The sequence below is a fragment of the Mastigoproctus giganteus genome, chromosome 5, assembly GCF_048544385.1.
Source record: "Mastigoproctus giganteus isolate SK-2022 chromosome 5, ASM4854438v1, whole genome shotgun sequence".
NCBI classification, from domain to species: domain Eukaryota; kingdom Metazoa; phylum Arthropoda; class Arachnida; order Uropygi; family Thelyphonidae; genus Mastigoproctus; species Mastigoproctus giganteus.
Window position 1 is genome coordinate 205,841,626 of NC_143579.1, and position 27,104 is coordinate 205,868,729.

A 27,104-nucleotide genomic window follows, 5' to 3' on the forward strand; every position below is an offset into this window, starting at 1 on the left:
TGGCTGTGATTCCAACTACTGTTATGGTATGTGCAACTACCTATCTAGTCAATTATAATATGCTGTACAAGCTTGCTTTCTTGCATCATATGCCAATGTTAATGCTAATATACAGAAAGTGTCTCCCACCTTTCAAGTGATTGAGAAGTGGCATGATTTGCAATTTATTCCTAGACTGAGGCCAGATATGCGAGTGGAACTAAGAGAAATTTGAAGGGCAAGCTCTTTGGAACATATCACTACACACGAGTACCTGCCATTTCCGGTATTCAATGCTGGCTTGGATCCAGTATCTGCCTGATGTTTTTCAAAACCCCAGGAAAAATACTATGATACCTCTAGAATTGATTTTTATTATTTTAAATTTATGAATGCAGAACATTTATGCAAGATACTAATTTCAAATTAGTTCTGACATTTTTCAGCAAATTTAATTATTTGTTGAGTTACCAGTTGAAGTATCACTATTTTAGAAAATATTTACAATGAAAATGAGGCTACTGGCCATGGCCAGTTTGGCTTAGCTTTAATGCAGCCCTGGTTGTGGTATGTGCAATTACCTGGCTAGTCAATTATAATATGCTTCACAAGCTTGCTTCCTTGCATAAAAATGCAAGAAAGCAAGCTTGTACAGTACATTACTAATAAATAGAGAAGATGACTGCATCACGTTTGCGATGGTTTGGACACATGAAGAGAATAAACTTGAACAGAATACCAAGAAGAATATTTGAAATGAAAATGGACGAAAAGAGGCCGAGAGGAAGACCCCATAAAAGACGGAGAGATCAGATTAGAAACAAAGGGAATTGAGTGGGAGAGAAAGACAGAAGATGATTTAGGAAAATAGAAAAAGGTGGAAGGCTTTGATTCACCTGACCCAACTCTAGGTTGGAACAAAGAGGAAGATACAGAGAGATACTATTAAAATAAATTGAAATTGTTACTTTTATACTTTTTTTTTTGTAATGACTAAAAATTATGCCAAATTAATGACCTATTTACTAAATTTTTAATTTCTAACCAGAAATCTGTTGAGCAGACAGGTAAACACAAAATATTCGTTTTTAAGACTCCAACATGTGTATACAATAAAATATAAATGTGAAAAGTTTGGATAGTCTTTAAGGTTTGAGTTGTCTGTTTTGGTGTCACAAATCACTCTGTACTTATGGGTTACTACTTTTATACACACTATATATAACAGAGGAAATGACTTAAATACAGATACAAGATTATTGAATTTTCTGGAGCCAGAGGTAAAGATAAGCAGGGAAATTTCCTTACTGCTCAATTTATAAAAAATAAAACATCTGTTATAATTATGCTACAAATGGAAATTAACTAATGACTAACCTCACAGTGACAAAACATGAAAAAATCCACTATACTTCCTGTTTATACGACCACTGGTGCAGGGAAGTTTACAATTAATCATTCAAACAATGAATATACTCAACTGTATTAGCATCAGTAGTGGAAAATGATGCAAGAAAGCCAGCTTATACACCATCAGCCAAAAAAAAAACCATGTTGTTTTACCTATTCATTCCCTCCAATTAATTTATTTAAACTATCAACTTCCACAACATGTGGAAGTTTGTTCCAATAATCAGCCACCCATTGGCTAAGGCAAACTTCCATGCAGGTATTCTGCAACTATTATTCCTCGATTTGAATTTGTGCCCCCTCATGTGTATGGTCTGAGCAAGACGGAGAATCCATCGGCATTGAGCTTGCTCACTCGACGCTGCAATTTGCAGAACTGAAGCCTTTCTTCATAAGAGCATCCCTTTGTTCTGCTCACCAATCTCATTGCCCTTCTCTGCACTCATACCAGCAGCTCCACATCCTTCCTAAAATGAGGCCTCCAGACCTGTATGCAGTACCCAAGATCTGGCCTGACCATTGCCTTATACAAGAGGATAATCACCTCCTTATCCACTCAAACGTATGTGCTTTTGCACTACCATACTTAACCACTCGGCTATATCAGGTCTCCTCTTATAATTCACATTTAACCTGTCAGGCAGCATTGTTTTGATAACTTATTAAAATTAGCAATTAACTGCACATTGAACACAGAGTACTCCATATGTAGTCTTTCATTCATCTTGAAAACGTATTTCCTTTAGTGTATTTATGTTTTCAGACTGAGTAAAGTGGTTACCCCATACAATTATTTGCAAGTTTAGTAGTTATCACAAAGTATAGCATTAATTTCAGAATTTATAAAGAAACATACGATGGTATATAAATGTATAAAAATTTATTACCAAAAGTTAGAAAACATTTCGTGCATTTATTTCAGAGTAATATTAATGATACATATATCATCATACGGCTTATCAGTTTTTGGATTGGTTTTTACATTACTAATATTCTGGGCAACTTCCATGCCTTTTGTAACACGACCAAATACTGTATGCTTATTATCCAGCCATGGAGTGGGAATTACTGTGATGAAAAACTGGGAACCATTTGTGTTTGGTCCAGCATTAGCCATGCTTAGAGTGTATGGTCTGTCATGTCGAAGAGTAGAATGAAATTCATCCTCAAATTCCCCACCCCATATGGACTCACCACCTGTTCCAGTACCAGTTGGATCACCTGTCTGGACCATGAAACCTTTAATAACACGATGAAAAACATGTCCATTGTAATATCCATTTTTACTATGAACACAAAAATTCTCAACAGTCTTTGGACATTCCTTAGAATATAATTTACAGTGAACATCACCCATAGTTGTGTGTATAATGCAATTATTATACAGAAGTTGTTGACCTGCTGCTTCAGTTGCTGCAATGATATCTTCTTTTGAAGGCTTTTCATTGAATACATCTCTTTCTGCATCAACACTCTTAGCATCTTCTGGTTCTCTACGGCTAAACAAGTAAAACCTGTTTCTTTTAAAAGCAGTACAAAATATTGTAGGATCTGTAGAAATACTTTCCAAGGTGGGATTTTCTGATGCTTGCATTTCAATTGTTAATGCTGCTTTAGGTCGATTTGGAATTCCTTGATACAGGGCAAGATGTAAAGGACGAATATTTTCATTTTTTCCTAAAACACGTACACACTTGTTTGTCCACACATTAATAATTTTTATACCTAACATGGATGCATATAATAAAAAATAGCCACTCTCATCAAAAGTGATGTTTGCCGAATGGAAGGCTTCAGTTTTCTCTAAATCTCGTTCCACTGCCATCCTACGACCAAATTCCATATTTGGTAACTGCTGTCGAATTTGCTGTAACTCTGATAGCTGTTGCAAACTTTCATCAAAAACACGAATTAATTTTCCTGTCTTAAACCGAAACACCCTTACTTTCCTATCTGTAGAGAGTGTTGCAAACTGGTCTCCTCTTGGTGAAAATGATAATCCTGTTGGATAAGTCTGATATTTTGTAAACTCATATAAATCTGTATCTAGTTTAGATTCAAAAGAAACATTTTTTGGAAATGCATAGTCATGTTTAACTCCCGACCAATATTCTAAGATTCCTTTCTTATCAGTTGACACCATAACTTCAAATACTGGATTAAATTTCATTAAAACAACTGGAGCGGTATGTAATTTACGCAACACATGAAGTTGAGTATTATTACCCCTTCCGTCGTATATATAAATATCTGAGGATTCACTATCTGATACAGCTAAGGCAGTAATTGGGTCCCCTGCTCGGTGTATCCATTCACAGCACCCCGGCAAATACTGTAGTTTCATCATGTTTATCATGTCAAAATTAACTACATCAAATACTTTTAAAGATTTATCGTTAGATATGGAACACAACAATGCACCAGTTATGTTACAGCAAACCCCTTGAACATTTCCTACGTGAGCTCTAAAATGTTTGACAAATACAATACCTTCTGTATCCTTTTTCCAGAATTTAATATGTCCATCACAACTTGCTGTAATTATGAAGTCTGTCTTTGTCACAATAACATGTACAATAACATCACGATGCATGTAACTTTTTTCGTACTCTTCGGCACAAGGAATATTGTTAAGATACATACTCTCATACTGCAGAACTTTTCTCTTCTTAGGCTTGTAAGCCTCAGATACCGAAGGACCAATCAATTCCTCATCGGAACTGTCACAAGTACCTTCCTTAAAATCTTCGCACTGTCGCTTCTCTGACATTGTCTGACATGTACTTTACAATCAGGCAAATAAATCTGCTAAAACAAACTTCGGCATTTTATTTTTCTAGCCTCAGCAAGCACGTTAAAATAAACAAAAGACACAAACTAGAATCACCAACCATCAATACTGATTTAAAACTAGAAAAAGATGTCAGCACAGTGTGCATGTCGCACGACAACTTCATGAGACAAATAGCAAATTATGAATTCGGGTAGCCCAATTTAGATATTTATCATATTCGGTTCAAGGCCCTCGCTGGTTGCATATTGGAGATATCGGTAATCAAAAAAATCAGAGAAGGACAGGCCTGACTTCGAATCTTGTCAATGACCAGAGAAATTTTTAAGGTTTTTTTTAACAAAGTGAATAAGTCTCTGAATCTCGAGTTTTGCGTTCAGAATACAACAAAATGACAGCAGAATACTTGCAAATACATATATATTCACACCTCATAGCCTTAGTTGCATTGACGTTTAACATACGACGCCACCCACATTATTCCGTTCAAGACTATAATTTAACACCTCAGGGCATTACTAATCACAAAGATTAATACAGTTAACACACGAAAAGCGACAATTCAAATAATAAAGTAACCATTGAGTCTCGTCAATGATATATAGGAATTTTGCTAGCAGGGACAGGGATGTGATTATCCCATTATACAAGGTAATGGTCAGTCAACACCTGGAATACCGTGTACAGGTCTGAAGGCCTCATTTTAGGAAGGATGTAGAGTTGCTACAACGAGTACAAAGAAGGTCAGAAAGATTAGTGAGGAGAACAAAGGGGAGCTCTTACCAAGAAAGGCTTAAGTTCTGCAAAGTGCAGCGCCTGGAAAGTAGGCACCTGCGAGGTAATTTGATTGAGGTGTATAAGGCCTTGAATGGGATGACAAGCTGAATGCTGATGGGATTCTTCCTCTTGTCCAGATTAAGAAAATGAGGATGCATAGATTCAAATGGAGGAAAGATAGTTGTAGAATAGATGTGCGGAAATTTGCCTTTAGCCAGTGGGTGGTTGATTGGTGGAACAGACTTCCATCTTTTGTTGTGGAAGTTGATAACCTAAATAAATTTAAGGCTGAGCTGGATAGGCATTTGGAACGAATGGAGAGGTGAAATGGGAGGATTATTATTATTTTATTTTATTTATTTATTTTTTTTTTTGCTGATGCTGCATAAGCTTGCTTTCTTGCGTCGTACGCCTCTACGAATACTAATGCTAAATCTAATTCCCAAAATACACATTATATAATGAAAAGAATAGAAAGGGGTAAGTGTAAGTGTAAGTGTAAGTGTGTGTTGTTGTCTTACGGCACCAGGGGTTTCCCCCATCTCCGCGTTGCTTTCATTGTGGTGAACCAGTTCACTGGGAAATGCCAGAGATTTAAAAGTGTGTGGGAATTGTTCATGTGTTGTGTTCTGTACCGTTGTTCATCTGGTCATTTAGCCGTTGGACCCCTATTGAGGCCCAACGTTGTCCCACTTACGCCCCGTGGAGGCAGACCAGGAACCCAGTAGCTGTAGATTCACTCTGGCAGGTCCTGCCGCTTAATTTCCTGGGATTTCGGCGGCTAGGACCTTAAAAAAAAAAAAAATAAATAAAATAAAAAAAAAATAAAAATAAATAAAAAAAAAATAAATATATAAGTAAATAAAAAATCTGCGCTGGGGTAATGTCGCTTTGGTTTGCTAGGCCGAGTTTTGGGCGTAAGGTAATTTTATCATATTTAGTTTTTGACGTGTGGGGCTTTCGCTATGATGAAGGTAGAGAGGGGAGGGAGACCGAAGATTGGGGGGAAAAGACAGAAATATGGGGCCAATAGAGTAGATAGCCCCAGTTTTCAGTGGGGCATGCCCATGCCCCACCAGAGTAGAAGTTTGGGGGTGGAGGAGAAGGAACAAAAAATGTCCCCTCCCCCCAAGGAAGTGGGAATAATAGGTGAAGAGGGCGAGGGTGTCCTCTTCAGATCGCCATCAAGCTGTTTGCAACTGTGCTGCGTTTAGTCTGTTCTCTACTGTCTGTGCTGCATTCCCCCGTCCTTGCTTTTCTCTTCCGTGTGATCAGCACTCTTCTTTTCCAAGTACTGGTCCTCTGCAAGGTTTCAGTTTTTTTGTCACATTTGGCGCCGATTTTTGTCAATCTCTGTGTACGTTGCTGTAGATAGCTATTAGTGTTTTTCTCCTGGTGAATAGGTCTTGCGCATACTGGGAGAGTGCCCTATATTCATCCTCAGTGTCCAGGAAGTGGTGCTCCAGTCCTTTTGGGAAGTATCTTAACCTTGTTATTAGTAGCCCTCTGAGGTCTTCATAGTGTTGACAATCATAGACTATGTGGCTCCAGCTTTCACTTTCTCCACATATGCAGTTGGGGTCCTCAACGAGTCGGAAGCCAAACAGCTTCTCCTTGTAGGGTCCGTGTCCGGTTAATAGTGTTGTCATATGGTACCCTGGGAAGGGGTTCAAGCGCAAGGGTAATGAAATATAGGCCTGACTCAACGATAAATGGCACCCCTTTGCCACATTGACGATGGAGCCTGCCCTCCCGCCAATGCGAAGATTTTCATTTTTTAGAATACTAATTTTAACAATTTGCGCCAAGGTTTAGGGCGGATTGTTACCCTCACTCTTGGCGCCCCTAGGCCAGTGCCTCGTCGGCCTTACGCTAATGCCGACCTTGCAGAAATATATATGCTCTGAGTGACCGTGGCTTACGTGAATTAGTTTTAATATGATACTTAATTTTTAACAAATTTGTTAATTTTAACAAATGATACAAGGAAGCAAGTTTATACAGCTCCGGACAAAAAAAAACAAAAAAAACACCCACATCACTGTCCATCCACTCTCCAATAGTTTATCTAGTTCTTCCTTGAATTTCTTCAACCTACCAATGTTCATGATAACAGACGTAACAGGTGGTTGATTGTTCCAACAATCAACCACCTGCACAGTGAAGGCAAATTACCGCACAGCCATCATTCCTCAATTTGAATTTATGATGTTCCCTCATTTTTTGTAGTCTTAGAAAGAGGAAGAATCCCATCAGCATTGAGATCATTTAATCCATTCAAAGCCTAAACACCTCAATCAAATCACTTCGCAAGAGGCTAGGCTCTGGACACTGCAATTTGTAAAACTAAAGCTTTTTTTAGTAAGAGCACTCCTTTGTTTCCTTGGCCAATCTCGCTGGCCTTCTCGATACCCGTTCCAACAGATCTACATCCTTCCTAAAATCCAGCAGATCTACATCCTTCCTAAAATCCAGTAGATCTACATCCTTCCGCTGACCCTTCTTATCAGGAGGGGGAGCGGAAGAGACAATTAATTCACTTAATCCTCATTCACACTGCTTGTATTTTGTTTTGTATTTTTTCTTACATTTTCTTACTATTTTATACTTTTTTTTCTTACATTTCTATTGTTATAAATTCTTTTTTCACATGTATCCATCTTCGTTCTGACACCAGGGGAGTGCAATGGTGTATAGCGTTATTATAAATATGTTAGTTTACAGTTTTGTTTTGTTATTGTTTTTAGGAGCATTAGCAACTAAGGCCATATTGCTCCGGGAATGCGGTGGTCATTCCCCTGACCTTTCCGCATCTTCCGTATTTGGTGGAGACAGGCTCGAACCCCGGTCTAATCAAGAAGCGTGTGCTACGCACTGCTGCTCCTTCCCACCTGGCTACGGAGGCGCCGTTAGTTTACAGAGTAGAAAAAATAAAGACTAAGAACAACTAACTCAGGGTTAATATTTACAGCAATATTAGGAATTAACTTTATTCTTTCTGACTCACTCACACCCATGGTTCCATCCATTCTTACAAGTATTTGGCTCAGTTATTCATATTCATTCTCTCTTCACTGCTATTCCGAGCCCCTCAACTTACTATTACTATTCAGTTGGGGTGCAATCCTGACTGCAAGTTTGCATGTCAAGGAGGTGGCAGTGGGTGTGTTGGTTTTATTAGTAGCTAGGACCAATGCGTAAGTATATATTCTAAATTTACATATTAAATTATGTTTACATACTTTCCATCACATTCATACCTTCAGTCGCTCTCAATTATTATAACACTTACTCACTCTCCTTCGCTCACTTACCGGTCACTCACTCACCAAAAATAACATTCATTCACTCTTTCCAACTTCTATTTCACTCTATCATTCAGTGTCCCACGCATTCACTCGGTCTTTCACACTCTTTCATTCATTCATTTAATCCATTCTTCTTTCATTCTGCATTGCAGTCCCTTGCTACTTGCATACCAATATTTTTTCAGCTAAGCTGCTTCCCTGGCTGCCTGTACATCTCCTTCCCCTATGCGTTTATTTATTTGGCGTGCGGTCCCTCATATCCCCCACTAGGGCAGGGTAAACTTAGGGACATAGTCAATCCCGTTTAGTCAAATTTGGGTATTTGTCAGGAAGCTGACGTAGCTACCCTGTCAGTTTAAAATGTCATCATCTGGGAGTAGTGAGAGATATGGATACTTTAGCTATGGATTGTTGTTTTGCCCTGGTTGGTATAAGGCCCATCTGTGAAAGTTTCTAGGGATTTCAAGAACTTTTTTGTGTAAAGCTAGTAAAACCTTTATAGTTTTATAGCTTTATAGACCTCCGCGAAAGCTTTATAGCTCTCCCTCAATATACTGGGATAGATCCCATCCATCCCACATGACTTTTTATATTTATCTTCAACAATTTCTCATCCACTTTCCCCTAAGTTATCACATACCATTCAGCCTCCTGTTAGAATTTCATACACTTCTGATGTCCCCATCCCTAAAAACTTTTTCATGAGTAAACACAGACGCAAAATACGTATCTAGCTTGTCAACAATCTCAAGACCATCATCAACATTTACACCACAGATATCAAGTGGGCCAATGTGATTTATTCGCTTCTTTCTAGTGTGAAATAAGATTAGAAAACAATGTCAGAATGGTGTGCATGTAGCGAAACAATTTCATGCGAAAGTCACAAATTATGTGAAAAAATCTTTCCTGCAAATCTTAGCATATTTAGCCAAAGCAATCTCGTAATCTGCCATAGCTTTCTGACTTCCATAAGCTCCTTTGTAACCGATTGTAGACGACCTTGTATCTACTGTAAGCTTCTGTATTAACTGTTCAATCTATACTCATTCCATGCATTAGACTTCTCTGCCATTAGTAACAGCAGTACAAATGACAGATCTTTTTAGGTCTAAGCCTTAAACAGTATCTCTTGGTATAAAAAAACCTAGGAGCTTCAAGGATTTGTCCCGAGGGGCGGACCGTCCCGACGGTCAAGGGGTGCCTGCATCCGGGTGCCAACTTCCCGGGAGCCTGAAAACCTGAAACTTACATACACATATGAAGAAAATTTTAAAGGGGGGCGTCAAATTTCACTTGGCACCGGACGCCAAATTGCAACTGGCATCCGAGCGCCACAAACCCGAGGAACGCCTCTGTTTGTTCCAGACTCCTTCCCGTTTACAAGTTGCTATTAGCATTAGCAAAGGCACATGATGCAAGAAAGCAAGCTTATATAGCATCAGCTAAAAAATAAAAAAAATAAATAAAAACCGTATTTCACCCATCCACTCGCTGAACATGTTTGTCAAGTTCTGACTTGAATCTATTTAAGCTGTCAACCTCTACGACGACAGATGGGAGTTTGTTCCGACAATCGACCATCCGCTGGCTAAAGACAAATTTCCGCATATCTATCCTACAACTGTATTTCCCTAATTTGAATTTATGCCCTCTCAGGCAATTATTCTGAGCAAGTGAAAAAAATCCCATCAGCATTCAGCATGCTCAAACCATTCAAGGCTTTATACACCTCTGTCAGATCACCTCGCCGGTGACTTGTCTCCAGACACTGTAAATTGCAAAACTTAAGCATTTCTTCGTAAGAGCAACTCTTGTTGCCTTTCTCTGTACTTGTTCCAGCAGCTCTATATCCTTCTTGAAATGAGGCCTCCAGATCTGTATAGAGTACTAAAGATGTGGCCTGACAATTGCCTTATACAAGGAAATAATCACCTCCTTATCCCTGCTAGAAAAATTCCTCTATATTATTGACAAGACACCATGAGCTACTCTTGCAGCCCGTCTGCACTGATCAGAAAACTTCTTATCTGCCTGCACAGTTACTCCCAGATCCTTTTCATTCTCTACCACTGTCAGTGCAGTACCACAGAGTTGATACGTTATTCTGGGGTTACAGTTTCCCATATGTAGTACTTTACATTTGTCAATATTAAACTTCATTTGCCACCTCTCAGCCCATCTGCTCAACCTTTCCAGATCCTGTTGCAGCAGGATAGTGTCAGTAGTGTCCTTGACAACCCTGCCAACCTTTGTATCGTCTGCAAACTTGGACATTAAGATTGATATACCATCATCAATATCATTTATAAATACAGAAAACAATAATGGACCCAACACTGAACCCTAAGGGACTCCACTAATAACATTAGTCCACAATGAGCAGTGACCATTGATTACACTCTCTGTCTTCCCCCTCAACCACCCCTTTATCCATAGCAGCAATTTGCCTCCAATGTCACACTGCTCCAATTTGTGTAGCAGTCTTCCATGTGCAACAGTATCAAAAGCCTTTCTAAGATCCAAGTATATAATATCAAAGTTATTCCCTGCATCCAGTTCTTTTGTGACTGCATCATAGTATCCAATCAAGTTGGTCAGGCAAGACTTCCCCTTAACAAAACCATGCTGTGTCTGAGCTATAACTGAATTCTTGTCTAAATGATCCTGCAGTGCTTCTTTAACCAGTGCCTCCATTAATTTTCCTGGAACAGAAGTTAAACTCACAGGTCTATAATTACTTGTGTCAGTCTTCGATCCTCCTTTGTGAATTGGGGTCACATTTGCACATATCCAGTCAATGGGTAAGTGCAAATGTGACCATTTGCACATACCCATTGGAAGTTCTCATAATTATAGCTAACGGGTTGCTTACTTCCTTCGCTGCCTGGTTTAATATAACTGGATAGATTTCATCCACCCCAGGTGCCTTTCTTATGTTAACTTTAACAATTTCTCCTCCACTTTACTCTTAGTTATTACAAGATTTTCTAATTTACTGTCGGAGATTAATACACCTCTGGCAATTCCCTCCCAGAATAACTACTCATTTTTGAATGACGATGCAAAATATTCATTTAGTTTGTTACTACCTGAGAAGGATCATCAACAGTTGAACCATCAATATCAAGTGGACCAATCTGATTCATCCCTTTCCTTCTAGAGTTTACATAAGTAAAGAACTCTTTGCTGTTTTTCTTTGCATCCTTTGCCAAAGATTTCTCGTAATCTGCCTTCGCCTGCCTAACCTCCTTTGTGACTTTGTTACAGTGCAGCTTATCTCTATCATAGGCTTCCGCGTCACCTGTTATTTTATATGTATTCCATGCATTTTTCTTCTGCGTGACATATCTAATTACTTCATCTGACACACATTTAGGCCGAAACCTTGAACAATATTTCTAGGTTGGTATGAAAAGCCTAGTAGCTTCCAAGATTAATTCTTTGAATGCTTCCCATTTTGAATTTGCTGTTGGTAACATCATCAGTTGGTCCAACCATATAGAATATATGGTAATTCTTAATGCAGATTCTTAATGCATGAAGAATCACTACTGATAATCAGATCAAGAGTATTACTCCCTCTAGTTGCCTCCCGAACATGCTGCTGTAGAAAACAATCACCCAATAAATCCACAAAAGCCTTGCTAATGTGTGGGTGACCAACTACAAATTCCAGTCAATCTATTGGTAATGCTAAAACCGTTTAAAAGATATCTTTATATAAATAAAGATACCTTATTATCTTTTAAACATGATAATATAAAAATAAGAAAGATAAAAGAGTTGAGTAAAATATAACACAACAATTCTGAATATCTGTATATTATAATGTGAAATATTATATTTTATTATATGATATTCAAGAAGGTGAGGTTTGTAATCTTAAATTAATCAATAGTTTTAATTTTAAAAATATCTTAGTTTCACATTATTTTAATTTTATGCTAAATATCACATTTCTAATGATATCATATTATTATTATTATTATTCCTCTTATATTATTTCTCCCTGATTAAGGGTTCCACCTTGTGACGTGTATGTTCCTGCTGCCAAGCACACAGGGTGGTTGTTGTTATGTATGGTGTTACTGTTGGTTGAGGAACTCTCTCATTAATAACCCAGAAGTGTTCAGAATTGCGACTTTCTGGAGTTCCTTGTATGTGTTCGCAGGAAGACCTATTGCTGATAGTCTGTTATGCAAGGACAAGCGCCATACCTGTGGTTGACACAATGATCGGGATGGTCGTTACTGTTGCATATTCCACATCTCTTTGATCTCCTCTCTCAGGTTCGTGTTCTTCCTGATTTTTTCCCCATTGGTTTTCTGCAGGTTGCCAATGTTTGGTACCGCTATCAAATCAAATCAAATTATTATATTAATCCACCCATTACTTCTAATTTATAGGTATATATGTGTTTTGTCTGTAAATTGCGTGTGTTCTCTAGTCGATTGCCAGTTTTGCTGGACGAAAAACCGCAGTTTCTGAGGGAAAAACCTTGCTATCAACGTCTGAAACTGACTATCTCAGCCACGGAGTGAAAAAAGACCAGTAAAGTTGCTCGCGTCATCGACGCGATTCGAACTCGGGCCTTATCCACCCGGTGTGGGGAGAACGATGACGATACCTGTGCTATTCATGCAGACTTGGTACCGCTATGTCAATCAGATAGGTAGCCTTTTCCTTCTTGTCCACACGGGTTATGTCCGGTCTGTTGTGCGCGATTGTCCTATCCGTTATTTTTGCGCGGTCCCAGTACAGCTTGTGGATTGGGGTCTCTAGTACTGCTTAGGGTTCGTACTTGAAGTACGGTACATTTCTTCGATCAACCGGTATTTCGTTGCTAGCTTCTGAAGTATTATCCTGGATATCTAGTCGTGTCTATAAGTGTACTGAGTCTGGGTGATCACCTTGCACCCTGTGGTGATGTGTTGAGGCCAAGTGGCATCATGGGCATATGTCATCGGACACACACACACACACTAAGCTCCTTGCATCGGCGTAGTCTCTTGTTGGGTGCAAGGAGGTTCTGCTTCAATGTGTTCAAGTACTCTCCTATTCTCTGATTTTTTGTCTCATGTTTGCTGTGGACGCTGTCTCTATTAAGGATGCTCTTCACTTTTCCAATTAATTTCTTACTCCTATTGTCCTGTTGGTACTGGTTAATTGGCTATTGCTACTGGTCAACCACGTTGGTCAATTGGCCTATTTTGACTTTTAATTCTTCTATCTCCTGCTGAAGTCTTCTTTCCCAAGCTGGCGGTTCTTTCTGTTTTCTGTTCTTCTGTTGCTTTTCTCTCGTTTATCTTCCATTAATCCTCTTGGGTGCTACCGCAGCATAACACCCGGCTGTGTGGATGGCCTCCAGTGTTGCACCATAGCTGTCGACGTAATATGGTATTATGTGCCGTTTGAGGTGGTCTGTGACTCTTCACAAGGGTCTGTTCGGCCTCTGCTTCAGTATCACGTGAGTCTTTGTGGGGTACATTCCTTCGAATCTATTAGGGTTTTCTTCCACTCGTCCTCTATTCTGGATATCATGACGTCGTCTCTTTCCCTTCAGCTGCTGTGGGTTGTATTTCTTCTTGCCCTTCCTCTTCTGATTCTTCCTCCTCTGGTACCGTATTATTTGTTCTTCGTAGTTTATCGTTCACGTCCTGCTTGATTTTTTCCAAGATTGCAGAAACTATCAGGTTCTTCGTGACGATGGTCCTGCTCTGGCCCGCTATTCGTTGTTCGGTGACCTCAATATATCCGGAATCATTCAAGCCACTTGGTATGTAGTCTCGCTCCGTAAGTTGTTATATCGGTCTCCAGCTTCGTTATTTCGTAGTATGCTTGCATAATGTACGTATTCATTTCGATGCTCCACTTCATGCGTTGGCGTTTTCTCCCTTTCTGAGTGGTCACCAGCGTAGTTGCGCAGGAAGCACCTCTAGTTGGTGGGGTTGGATGGTCTTGCCCTTCTATTGTGGTAGCCATATGGTGGACAACGTCACTTGCTCGTCTTCCTTGGGAACCCGTTTCCGATTTTTCGAACCGACCCCTCTGGCTAAGGCATAAACACAAGTGACTTTATCCTGAGGCACACTCGATGCAGTATTATTAATATTTCTCTGCGACATCATCCATCTATAGGTATAGGTATAGGTATAGATATTTTGAGGGTCTAACGGCTCCTGGAATTTCTCCCATCTCCGCGTATGTTCTATGTATCGAGTGACAGTACTCTGTCAAAGCCAGAGATTTTAACAGTATATGCATCATGTGATATGTAGTGTGTTGTGCCCATTGTTCATCCGGTCTGTTAGCCGCCGGGCCCCTGGTGGAACCTGACGTTATCATACCCAGCCACAGGGAGGCCCACAAGGTGTACCATTGAGACAAATCTACTGTGGTAAGTCTGCCACCTACTTTCCTGAGATTTCAGTGGCTAGGACCTAAAAAGTGAAAGATGAACGCGGTCTATTCTGCCGATAACTTTAGAAATTTCTCTAGATGGGATTATACGCTGGACATATCAAGCTTTGGGGTCGGGTAAGAATTTTGGTGCTAATTAAATTTGGACGTGTGGGGCAGATGCGGTGTGAAGTGAAAGAAGGGCAGGGAGGCTAAAGGCTGGGGGAAGGAAAAGGAAGTAAGGGCCGATAGAGTAGACGGTCCCTGCTTGCAATGGTGCATGCTGCTCGACCAGAAGGAAAATGGGAGAGGTAGGAGGGATGGGGAACGAGTTCCTCACCCTCCTCCGGGGGAAGGGGTTAAAAGATACCTAGCTAGTCCGGGGTGGAGAGCGCCAAATGGCCTTCTGTATGTCACAAGATGTTAACTTGATAGTGTTATGTCCAGCATTTGGGTCCAAAAGATGAGCCCTACTCCTATTATGGTGTGTCATTTTCTTTAGGGAGGTAAATGGGTTCTTTGTCTTGTAAACTTGCAGCTGGGAAAAGTAAGTGAAGGCCCTATAGTTGTCTTGCTCCATAAAATGACTTGCTCTTCATTCTTCAGTAGTGAGTTAGTGAGTGGATTGTCGTGTATAGTTGTCTACGCAGGTCTTCGATGAGGTCGCACTCGTGAAGGAGGTGCTCCCAAGATTCTTCTTTTCCACAGGCACAGAATGGGGTGTCTGTTAGACCAAATTCGTGTAGCTTTCTTCTAAAGGAGCCATGCCCAGTCAGTAAAAATGTGGTGCATATTCCGGGAGATAGCCATGCCGGGGAGAGTGGATATACCCTGCTGATATCTGAAAGAACTTCTTGGTAATGATTCCTTTGGTGGATAAATTCCATGGGTTTTGCCAGGTGTCTTTTAGGTGTTCTGGAAGCCTTTTTTGTTGTAAAGTTTTGGTGAATGTTGGATCAACAGTGAAATCCATGTGGGTTACTGCTCTTCCTTTTGAGTTTGGTACAGCTGCCCATAGTGCAAAACCTCCAGTTCCATGGGAAAGGATCCAGCCAGGACCTGGAGCGTATGAGTGCTGACAGTGCAGCAAGCTCTATAGGTATAGGTATGTTGAGGGTCAGATGGCTCTGGGGATTTCTCCCATTTCCGTGTATGTTCTATGTATCGAGTGACAGTACCCTGTCTATGCCAGAGGATTAAAAGTAATGTATGGGTCACGTGGTATGTAGTTTGTTGTGCCCATTGTTCATCCGGCCTGTTGGCCGCGGGGCCCCTAGTGGCACCCAGCGGTTCCATGTCTAGGGACGCCGACCGGGTATACCAAGAGACTAATTGTACTCTGTCAGGTCCTGCCACTAACTTTCCTGGGATTTCGGTGGCTAGGACCTACAATAAAGGTTAGAACAATCGCCGGTGATTTCGGTAAAACTGCATTTAGAAAGCGCTGCGTGGGGTTTTACGCTGAAAGAACTATTTCTACAGAGCCTGAAAGGTCGGGCAAAATTTGATGTGATTAAATTTGGACATGTGGGGCATTCGCTGTTCAGCAGAAAGTGTTGGGAGGGGAGGTTGAAGCCTGGGGGAGTAAAATAGAAAGAAGAGGGGTTCGGATAGGAAGGTGACCCCCCCATTTTCAGTGAGGCATGCCCATGCTCCACCAGAGTGAAAATATGGGGAGGCAAGGAGGGGAGTAGAGATAGGAAAAACCGCTCCCCCCTCCCCAGGAAATGGGAAAAAACAGATCCGCACAAGGGAGCGCCGTTTTGGGTCACCAATAGGCCATATCACCTAAGGGAGGGGAGGAGACAGGAACCGTCCTCTCCCCGCTGCCAGGAGTTGGGGATTTAAAGAAACCAGGTTAGGGCACCCGGTTTAGATCGCCAAAGGTCAGAAGGTCAAATTTAGGATGTGACTCTTCCTAATACCCCGACTGGGGGACTAGAAAATCGTTCCATTAGTTGGTATTTGTTATACTTCAGTCGTATTTCCAGTTCTTCCATTTGCTAATTTCGGTTTTGGTAAGGAATTTTTTACTTGTACTTGGCGCTTTGTGGGTAGTCAGTTCTGGTCCATCAGACCTGGGGCTGATTTGGGGCTTATCCATCACCTTTTCTATTTAATAGCGTCAAGTTTAGGTGTCATTTCTGGGTGTTCAGTCAGTAACGATTTGTTGATAGGGGCACCATTCCCTTACTTATATTTCCTGCTGCTCTTTCTTGCTCGTTTGGTGCGGGTCTATGGTCTACTTTGTTAATCTCCTTCGTTGTTGTGCAGCGGGATCAATATCCTCCTACTCCTTGCGAAAAGCTCCTGCGCAAACTTACTGAACTCTTTGTATTCTTCTTCTTCCGTGTCCAGTCAAGGTGTTCCCGATTACGAGGAAGGTATGTAGTTTTGGTTGTCAAGATGCTTTGGAGATTCTCATATTATTCACATTCATACATTATGTGTTACCAAGTCTATCTCTCCGCATCCAAAATTTGGGTCCTCTACAGTTCCCATATTATTTAGCTTTGCATTTGTGGCACCATGACCTGTCAGTAGGTATGTAGTATGTAATCCTGGGAAGAACCAATGTGGGGTTCTTGGGTACACTCTGCTGACTTGAGGTAAGAATTTTCTTCTGATTTCTCCTTTACAGGGGTTTGACCATCTCTCTTGCGATGCCTGCCGCAGGTGCAGCACCAGCCGCGTTTTTTCCTGTTTCCGAATATTCGTCTGATCTGTTGTGTACCCTATGAAGGTTGTTTGGATTCCTCTTGAGTGCATGTACATTAGCCCACAACGCACAACCTCTAGATCAAGGGGAAGCATGCCTGCCAGGAGCTGTAAGGCATGGGTGCTCACTGTACAGCAGGCACGAGTTATAGTTTAGCAGAATATTTCTCTGGATGGTGCCAAGAATTCTTTTGTTAACCGTTGTAATTGCCTTAGTAAACCACACAGGCGAGCCGTAGGTTATTGCTGGGATATCACTTTGTAGTAGAGTGCTAGAGTTCTTAGTTTTAGTCCCCAGTCTTTTCTAGTGATTCTTGCAATAATGGCCGTGTGTTTTCTGATTTTCTCCTTCCGGTAGAGGAGATGTTGCTTGAAGGATAAGTTTCAGTCTAAAATGATTCCAAGATACTTTAGTTGTGTGCTAAGCTTGATGGTTACGCACTCAATTTTAATCTGTGGCGGCCGACGAGTGTCTAGGGTCCCTTTATAGGATTGAGCCCGTCTTTGTCGGGGAAATTGTCAATGAATGCAGCTTCGTCCATTCCAGTAGCTTTTTCAGTACTCTGTTAGCCTGGATTTCCAAGCCGGCCCTTGAGTTCACCTCCACAGCGATGTTGAGGTCATCTGCAAACATTTGTCTGTTCACCTCTCCTAGGTCCATCGAAAGGAAATCATCTAGAACTACATTCCACAGGAGCAACTCCAGCACTGAATCCGGCGGGCAGCCTTGGTGTACGGGTTTTTCTGATACGGTGTTATAACTTCCACTTTACTGTCATGTAGGTATGATCTTATGGTGTTGTATAGATTTATCGGTAGGCCTTCCTTCCGGAGTCTGCCGAGGATGCACAGCCACCAAATGGAGTGAAACGCCCCGGCATAGTCAATTGAGAGCACAAGGAAGTATTTCTTGAAACACTGTTTGCTGCTTGGATAAGGTTTTGGAGTGCATCTACTGTTGACGAGCCTGGATTGAAACCATGTTGTTTGCTAGACACGAGGTTTGCTGAGTTATAGTAGCTAGTAATTCTCATGTGTAGGAGTCTCTCGAACAGTTTGCTCACCGTGGAGAGCAGAGCTATTGGCTTATAGGAGTCCGGCATATCTACTTTCTTCATTGGATTTTTTATAATCAAGCTCAAGTTTGCAGTTTTCCAGCTAGTTGGAAATTTTCCTGCCATAGGGCAGCAGTTGAAGTAAGAGGTTTGAGGCTATTCCTACCGCTTTCTTGATAATGTCTGGTTCCAGCAAATCTGGGCCAGGACCTTTTTTGTTTCTCATTTGCGCAGTTGCAGCTTGAAGTTCGTCCATTGTAATTTGTGGGTCCATTCTCTGCGTAGTATATGCATCGTTTGCCTGACAGATGGTCTGTTGATCAGGTGTTAGCATGCTAGGTGGTTCCCGTAGAATTGTATTCAGTATGCTAGTTGTTGAATCCTCCCAGGTTGTTGTTATAGTACCTTGTGGGGTCTTAGTTGCCGTTTGAATCTCTACCCTGGGGAATTTGTTTGTGATTATTTATAAACCAGTCTCCAGGTGGGGGGGTGGCTGGCCTCCCTATAGCGCTGGCGCAGATACTCCACCTCCACGGCCGGCCATGACCTTCGGGCCTACTGGAACCCTTTCCTTTTTGCTTGGACTTCCCTCCTCAGTCCTTGGAGCTCCGGAGACCACTAGGGCTTCGCACCTGACGCCGGGATCGTTCTTCTCATTGCTGCTTCTGCCGCTGTTGTACAGTAATTATTTGGATTATTTTTCTTTGTAGGATGTCTGGGTTTCCCTGCCAGTCAGGATTTTCGTCCCTCAATTCATTGGCTTTAGCTATAATTTGCTCCTGAAACATCTGCCGATTTGCCTTTTCTATTGAAAATCTGTTCATATTTAGCCTGATGGTAGGTCTCCTCATCATGGTTCTGTCAATTTGGTATGTTATGGTGCGATTTAGATCCTAGCAGTTTATTTTACCTTTTACCATGTTTATCGCCAGTCTCCTTTGCTCGCCACCATATTGTTTCACTTAGCGAACCTACGTTTTTCGAGTTGGCATTAAGAAGCTTCCTGCTAATTGGCTATAAATTCTAGCTGTTTTGAACAACTTCAAAAAATAAAAAAATAAAAAAAAAAATAAATAATAATAATAAATAAATGAGTAATAATTATAATACATGGATAAATAATAATAGGTGAATCATAATAAATAATTGATAATAAATAAAATAGTAATAATAAACAACAATAAAATTAAAGAAAATATGTCAAAAATCGAATCTCAAACGGGAAACAGTACTCCCGTAGTTGTGCTGTTGCGCCCTTCATGCAGAGCACGGCACACCTCAAGCAACCAGGAACTACTTGAAAACATCTGCCCAAACTCAGCTCTGATTAAACAGCTCAACAAACAACCAGCTAAGTTAGGCACTGATGTTTTCTCGCAACGGGATCCAAATAATAGCAATATTATTATTGATGAGGAGGTCGCGGGTGTGGACACCAATTTGAATAACTCCACCCCTCCAGCTGAGCGAAAACGGCTAAAACCCAAAAAAAAGGTCAAGAAATCCACTAAAACCTGTTCTCCTTCAGCTACTCTCTGGGAGAACCTAGAAGAAGAACTGAACTCCATGCAGTCCTCACTAGATAAGGATTGCTCTTACTTGGAGAAAATTAGGATCCTCAGGTCCATGATGGAATGCTGCCTTCGCTTTGAAGGAAGTAGAGTAACCAAGCCAGCTGCCCAAAAAGTTACAGGCTGCTGGAGTACCCTCGAGAAAATGTTACATGACCTAATACTACAGAATGAACAACTAATTGCAATAAATGAAAAACTGAGGGAAACAAATTATACTTTGACAAAGGCCCTCAGCAGTCCAGCTTGGACCAGCCATAGCACTCAGAACTCTTTCCTCCCAGATTTGACAGCACAATCAAACCGCCAGACACGACCAGCACTTCTCCCTACACCTATCCCAGAATCAACCTATGCTACTATGGTACAGCGGCCAAAAATTAATGCCCATCCTCCCAATCACACTGACTGCCACCTTATGGACAGTGAACCGAATATCACAGTTAATGATTATCACCAGACCAAGAACCGGTAACCAAGTGAAATTCCACAGCGCCCCCGGTCCTATTCAGATGCGCTGAGGATCCAACCAATGGCAGATAAGCTATTTGCCTCTCCCAACACCAGACAGAATAGAGAACAAAACCTAGTCATCTTTCGTGCGACCCAAGAGGGTTGCTTTACTTCAAGCGAGGCTGTCAAGGAGGTTGTTACTACCAACTTGAAACCTCAAATGAAAACCATAAAAATTAAAAGCCTCAGAAAAATCCGTAATTCTGGAATCATCATTGAGACTGCTTCCAAAAAAGATGCAGAAAACATTATTCAAATCCCACAGATAAATGAACTGGGTCTTAGCGCTGAGATACCCAAACCAAAAGGCCCATCTATTGTAATCTTCGATGTCGAAAAAGGAATTTCCAAAGATGACCTCCTTGAGGAAATATATGACAGGAACCTTGTTGATCATATCACTAGACATGAAATTCAAAGTGAACTTAAAGTCAAGTACTCCACCAAATTCAGATCGGGTACTTGTTGCAACTGGGTAGTCGAACTCTCCCCGAAGATATGGCATATATTATCCCAACAACAACGAATATTTATTGGCTGGAGCTCTTGCCGGTTCAAGGAGCACATACCTACCATCAAGTGCTTTAAATGTCTCCAATTTGGACACACATCCCATGTCTATGCCCGACAAGACTTCACCTGTGGCCACTGTGCTGAACGCGGACGCACCTACAACAATTGTCCAAACAAACATCGAGCCCCTAACTGCGCCAACAGCAAAGCAGCAAAAATGGATCCCAATCACTCCGTCCGGGATGTCAAATGTCCAATCTATTTAAAGGTATTGAGAATCATCCATAACAAAACCGACTATGGCTGTACACCATAATCGCCATTCCACCAACGTCCTCAAAATTCTCCAACTGAATGCCCAAAGAGCCAGAAATGTGGTCGAACAAGTTAGAATGAAAATGGATGAAGAAGAAATTGATATCCTTTGCGTTCAAGAGCCCTACACCCACAAGGGACGGGTACAGGGCTACCCTCGCGCTTATAGGATCATTGAGACAACCACAGATACTCCATGGGCAGCCATCATTATTAGGAATACTACAATTACAGTCACAAAGATCGACTCCTTATGCACCCCCTTTGGTGTTTGTGCACACATTATCTGCCAACAAGGCTCTCTGCACGTAGTCTCGTTGTACTGCCGACCACGAACTGGTATCGCACCATATATTGAATATCTCCAGTCAGTCATAACCCTCTTACCTTCCAGCAAAATCCTAGTAACGATGGATGCCAATTGTAGATCTCGCTTGTGGCATAGCCGTGTGGATGGCCACATAGTTTCCCAGAATGGACAGCAATTAGAAGATTTCCTTTCATCTTCTCCATTTGAAGTCCTTAACAAACCACATCACCTTTCTACCTTCAGCAATACCCTGTGGGAAAGCAACATTGACGTTACGCTCGCCACACGGTCCATAGCACAAAAGTTCTCATCATGGATGGTTCATGAGGCCTGGACCACCTCAGACCACAGGGCCATCTCCTTCCATCTATCTAGACAACTTGATAGTACTCCTCCCACCTACCACGATATCAACAGATACTCCATCAAAACAGCTGACTGGAATGCCTTCAAGGACAATATAAAATCAAAGCTACAAATGGATACATCCCAGCTAAACCATCTTGATCCACAGGAGCACCTCTCCCTCCTAACAAGCACACTCCAACAAGCATGTGAGAGAACTATGAAAAAACGTCAGAAGCACCTAAAAGCTGTCCCTTGGTGGTGCAGGGAACCAGAACACCTAAGGCGGCAAGTCCACACTGCCCGAAAAGCCTTCCAGAGAGCGAGGCACTCCTGGCTTCCTGCTGAGGTCCAGGCTCTACGGGAAGCATATAGAAGATATCGTAACGACTACACAAGCCTCATTCGGCAGAAAAAGAAAGTGTCTTGGCAGAACCTTGTGACAACCACTGGTAATGCAGATCCTTGGGGGTTCGTTTATCGCATTGTTATGAACAAGCTGCCCAGGGGAGGGATGTTAAATGCAACCCGGACTCCTGATGGCAATCCAACACACACATGGGCTGAATCCATGAATAATATTCTGAATGCCCTACTTCAGACTGACGAGAGTCCCCTCAATGATGAACAAAAGCAAATTAAACAAGACAACCAGGCCTTCTCCAACAATAAAATAGAACCTCCTTTCACCTCTGAGGAAATGAACAAAGCACTTGACAGAACAAAAATGAATAAATGCCCTGGTCATGATAATATTGAGGTTGAGGTCATCAAGAAAGCAGCAACACATCTCCCAAACCACCTATTAGCACTGTTCAACAAATGCCTTGAGAAAGGAATTTTCCCTTATTCTTGGAAACAGGCAGTGCTTCGACTCATCCTAAAAGGTTCAGATAAAGATCCTACTCTACCCACATCTTACCGCCCCATTGCTCTTCTCCCGGTCTTTGGAAAGGTAATGGAGTGGCTGCTTCAATCCAGATTATCCACCTACTACCAGACCGCCAACTTAGACTCTCCAAAGCAGTATGGCTTTAAGCCAGGATGCTCCACTGAAGATGCTATGAACAATCTGCTCAACACAGCAAACTCAACCACAGAAAAATATCTACTGGCTATTTCCATTGACTTTGCTGGTGCCTTCGATTCCATCTGGTGGCCTAGCATTGTCAGGAGATTACGTCAAATCAATATTCCACTCAACCTCTACCGCTGTCTCCAGAACTACCTCTTCAACCGCTCAGTCACTGTTCAAACAAATTTTCAGAAAACCTCCCGACCAGTTGTAAGAGGGTGTCCACAGGGCTCGGTTCTTGGGCCCTACTTCTGGAACTTGATACTAGATGAATTTCTTCTTATGGATTTGGGTCCTGTGGACTGCATGGCCTATGCAGATGACCTCATCCTCCTTATCAAAGCTGATTCTAGAACTCAGCTTGAGCAAATTGCCTCCCCTGCCTTAACGATCCTCCAAAATTGGGCAAACAACCACAAGTTAGTCATCTCTGGGGAAAAAACGAAGACTATCCTCCTCAAAGGATCCTTGGACATAAGAAGACCACCCCAAATTAAAATCTCTGGGCAGACATTGCAACTCAAAACAGAACTAAAATATCTAGGAGTAACCTTCGACTCCGGATTAACATTCTTACCTCATCTTAATTACCTCTCCAATAAAATACGACGTTATACTGCCATGATCATAAGAATTAGCAGAGCAGACTGGGGTTTGAAGAGGAGGACTCTCATGCTACTTTATAAAACCATCTTCTTACCAGCTGTGTGCTATGGTGCAGCCATATGGTTCCCTCGTGCCATCATTGCACGTAATAAAGCAAAGCTACATACAATTCAACGCAATATCCTACTCACTGTGACTAGAGCATGCTGCACAGTCAGTAATCCTGCCCTGCAGGTCTTAGCAGGCACTCTTCCCCTGGACCTGGAGGTTATTCGTCGTGGCCTTGCATACCGCATAAAGAGAGGAATTCCCACCACCATTCTGGATATAACACTCGATCTAGCTAACGATCCAAAAAACGAAATGAAACAGATTTACTCTAAGCTCTTCCAGCATTGGCAAAGATCTTGGGAGCAAACAACCAAAGGTGAAACAACTAAAAGATTTCTTCCACAAGTTATGATAACTGCACCAAAACCTCCTCCGTGGTACTCACCAGGCCTTCACGTCTCGTTCTTCCTCACTGGTCATGGATCGTTTCGGGCCAAGCTGCATGCCCTGGGTCTCACCGATTCTCCTCTCTGCACATGCGGTGACAATGAAGACTGGATTCACCTCATGTATAATTGCCCTCTTTATGATTTACCCAGAAGTCTCCTAATTACCAAAACTGGAAATATACCCAGTGGGCAGGAACACCTCTACATAATTGACGAAACCAACTACAAAGCCTTCACTACTTTTGCCCAGACTGTATTTGAAATGCGTCAAATTCACATACAGCAAACTGTTCAACGCACCCCCATCTTATAACGAACCCAAAACTCAATTCACAGAACATATCCTGAATGGAATCAAAGAAAACACAAACAGGATATTGATCTTTGTCATGACCTAACAGGAATCTCTCGACGTTCACAAAGGAAGCTATCTGACAAACCCACGAACCCAAAAAGGATTTTTCTACAATAGCCACAAGAACTCCAAGCAATCCTTGAGCTTCATGAATCCATGTGCCTCCTCCCATCCCCTAAGAGAAGATTATCCAAGTCCCAGTGTGGGACACTGCTCATTGCCTACAAGTCACCCTTGGATGAAGAAGATTAAATTGCTTGACACTGGCCCCTTCCCCATTGTGGGACCCACTCACTTGCTGGCACCTCTTCTCTTCAAGGTGTATGACAATATCTGATTTTCCTACTTGTGCAGGAACTCATATAAATACTCCTCTGGGAGTGGGACTGGCATTTGACTTTTCAAATGCAGGATCATGCTATTAGGCAATCTGACTTTGTGGGTCACTTGACCTCACAACCTTTTCTCTTCTTCCTGAGGTAGGGTGGGCTCCCCCCCTGGGGGAGCCCACCCTACCTCACCCTCTCTCTTCTGCTTACCTTCTTTCTTCTCCTCAATCTCTCACCCCTTCTCTTTTTTCAAAAAAAAAAAAAAAAATTATATATATATTTTTATTTATTTTTTTATTTTATTTTTTATTTTATTTATTTGTTTTTTATTTTAATTTTATTTATTTTATTTTATTTTTTTTTATTATTTTTTATTATTAATTTTTTTTTATTTATTTATTATTATTTTTTATTATTTATTTTTTATTTATTTATTTTTTTTATTATTTTTTTTTCGGCCCTCCCTGGGAAGCTCAGGCTAACCCCAGGGTCGGCCAGCCAGAGTTCTCTTTCCACATACCTGGTCCGGCTCCCAGTGCCAGTGACGGTAACTAGCAGTCTGTGGTGTTCCACAGACCCTAGGCTAAGCGGCCAGATGAACAACATAACCCGCACTAAGCAAACATGAACATACACTAACATATGATATCTGGCCTTGACAGTACTGTATTGTCTTACTTCACAAGAGATTCAAATGCGGAGTTGTGCGAAAGCACCGGTGCCGCTTGTCAAAAAACACTATGTCACACTATGTAGTTTTCCATAGAGTATTACCGAAGGTTGAGAGCTTGAAGGGTTGGTTCTACACTGTGTAGATAGAGTTTGACAATTAGTCTTCCAGTTGCTGGCCGTTTGAGGTGTCCTGCCGGTCTTGGGTTGTGCTGTGCCAGGCTGGAGAGTGGCAGTTAACATCCGCTCCCACTATTATCTTTTGTCTTGAGAGGATGTCTTGGACAGCCTGAAGGTATCTTATAGATTGTTGGATGTCCTTCCCCCTGGCCTGTATGTGTAGGCCAGGGGAAGGACATCCAACTGCTATCACATAGAGATTGCTGATAGAGGTGACAATATGGGCGCACGCTGCCCAGCTAGTACAATTTTTTTTTATAGGCTGTCTGGGGAGATAATTTTTAATTTGCACTTGAGGAGCAAGTTCGCAGCACAGTTGCTAGGGGGCGCAACGAATAGGGCGCTGTTAGATCTGAAGTTTTGATCAAGTTTCCAAGGCACTAATTAACTATACTGATTGTGGAGACAAATTAATTCCACTTATTATATAACACATTACGTAATAAGGGGATTATAAATTTAAGCAAGTAAGCAACAGCATAATTAAAATATATGTTCGTGGTAGTTCTCCAATCTAGGAATTCCAGCAACCAATGACAGGAGACAGCACTGTTCACGTGACATGTTTCCGGAAGAAGCAAGGGCCGACTTTTTGCTATTTAATTTATCGCTAACATGTGACAACAATACTAAGAACCTTATAGTCTTCTTGGTAGTGAGTAGAAATTATATAGAAATAATAACAATTTCCCCAGTGTGCCAAAAGTACAGTTAATCAAACTAACAAGAGCAGGAACAGTATTAACTGACACTATAAAAATCAATACAAGACATGCCGTAGGCAGAACTACAGTGGGAGCGGCCATTATATGCAACAAACAACGAGGTAGTATGTCTATACAATGCAAAATTAGAAAAACGTTAATAACATTAGCATTGGCATATGATGCAAGAAAGCAAGCTTATTCAGCATCAGCCAAAAAAAAAAAAAAAAACCCACTCCCATTTCACCCCTCCGTTCGTTCGAAATACCTGTCCAGTTGAGCTTTAAATTTGTTTAGGCTATCAACTTCAACAACAAGTGATGGAAGTCGGTTCCACCAACCAACCACCCGATGGCCAAAGACAAATTTCCGCACATCTATCCGACATCCGTCCTTCCTCAATTTGAATTTATGCCCTCTGAGGTGATTATTCTGAGAAAGATGAAGAATCCCATTGGCATTGAGCATGCTCAAACCATTCAAAGCCTTATACACCTCTATCAGTTCACCTCGCCGGTGCCTAGTCTCCAAACTCTGTAATTTGCAAAACTTAAGCCTTTCTTCGTAAGAGCAACCCTTTGTTCCATTTACTAATCTTGTTGCCCTTCTCTGTACCCGTTCCAGCAGCTCTACATCCTTCTTGAAATGAGGCCTCCAGACCTGTATACAGTACTCAAGA

The 27,104-nt window shown here is 41.5% G+C and overlaps 1 protein-coding gene across 2 annotated transcripts; it reads right to left on the minus strand.

Annotated features, from left to right (window-relative positions):
- Nucleotides 1-2,302: 2,302 nt before the first annotated feature.
- LOC150086030 (peptidylprolyl isomerase domain and WD repeat-containing protein 1) lies at nucleotides 2,303-11,315 on the minus strand. 2 transcript variants are annotated; one of them, XM_090373662.1, is made up of 2 exons: nucleotides 11,281-11,315; nucleotides 2,303-4,109 (listed from the first exon to the last, which is right to left on the minus strand). In XM_090373662.1, exons 1-2 carry the CDS (start codon nucleotides 11,313-11,315, stop codon nucleotides 2,303-2,305), a joined length of 1,842 nt encoding a protein of 613 aa, XP_090229788.1. The 2 variants fall into 2 exon arrangements, with proteins under 2 accessions (XP_090229788.1, XP_090229787.1); XM_090373661.1 differs by lacking the exon at nucleotides 11,281-11,315 and having other exon boundaries at nucleotides 2,303-4,269.
- Nucleotides 11,316-27,104: the final 15,789 nt, after the last annotated feature.

What these genes read in the sequence shown, in the direction of transcription:
- LOC150086030 (XM_090373661.1), bottom strand. Translation starts at nt 4,159, where the DNA reads ATGTCAGAGAAGCGACAGTGCGAAGATTTTAAGGAAGGTACTTGTGAC.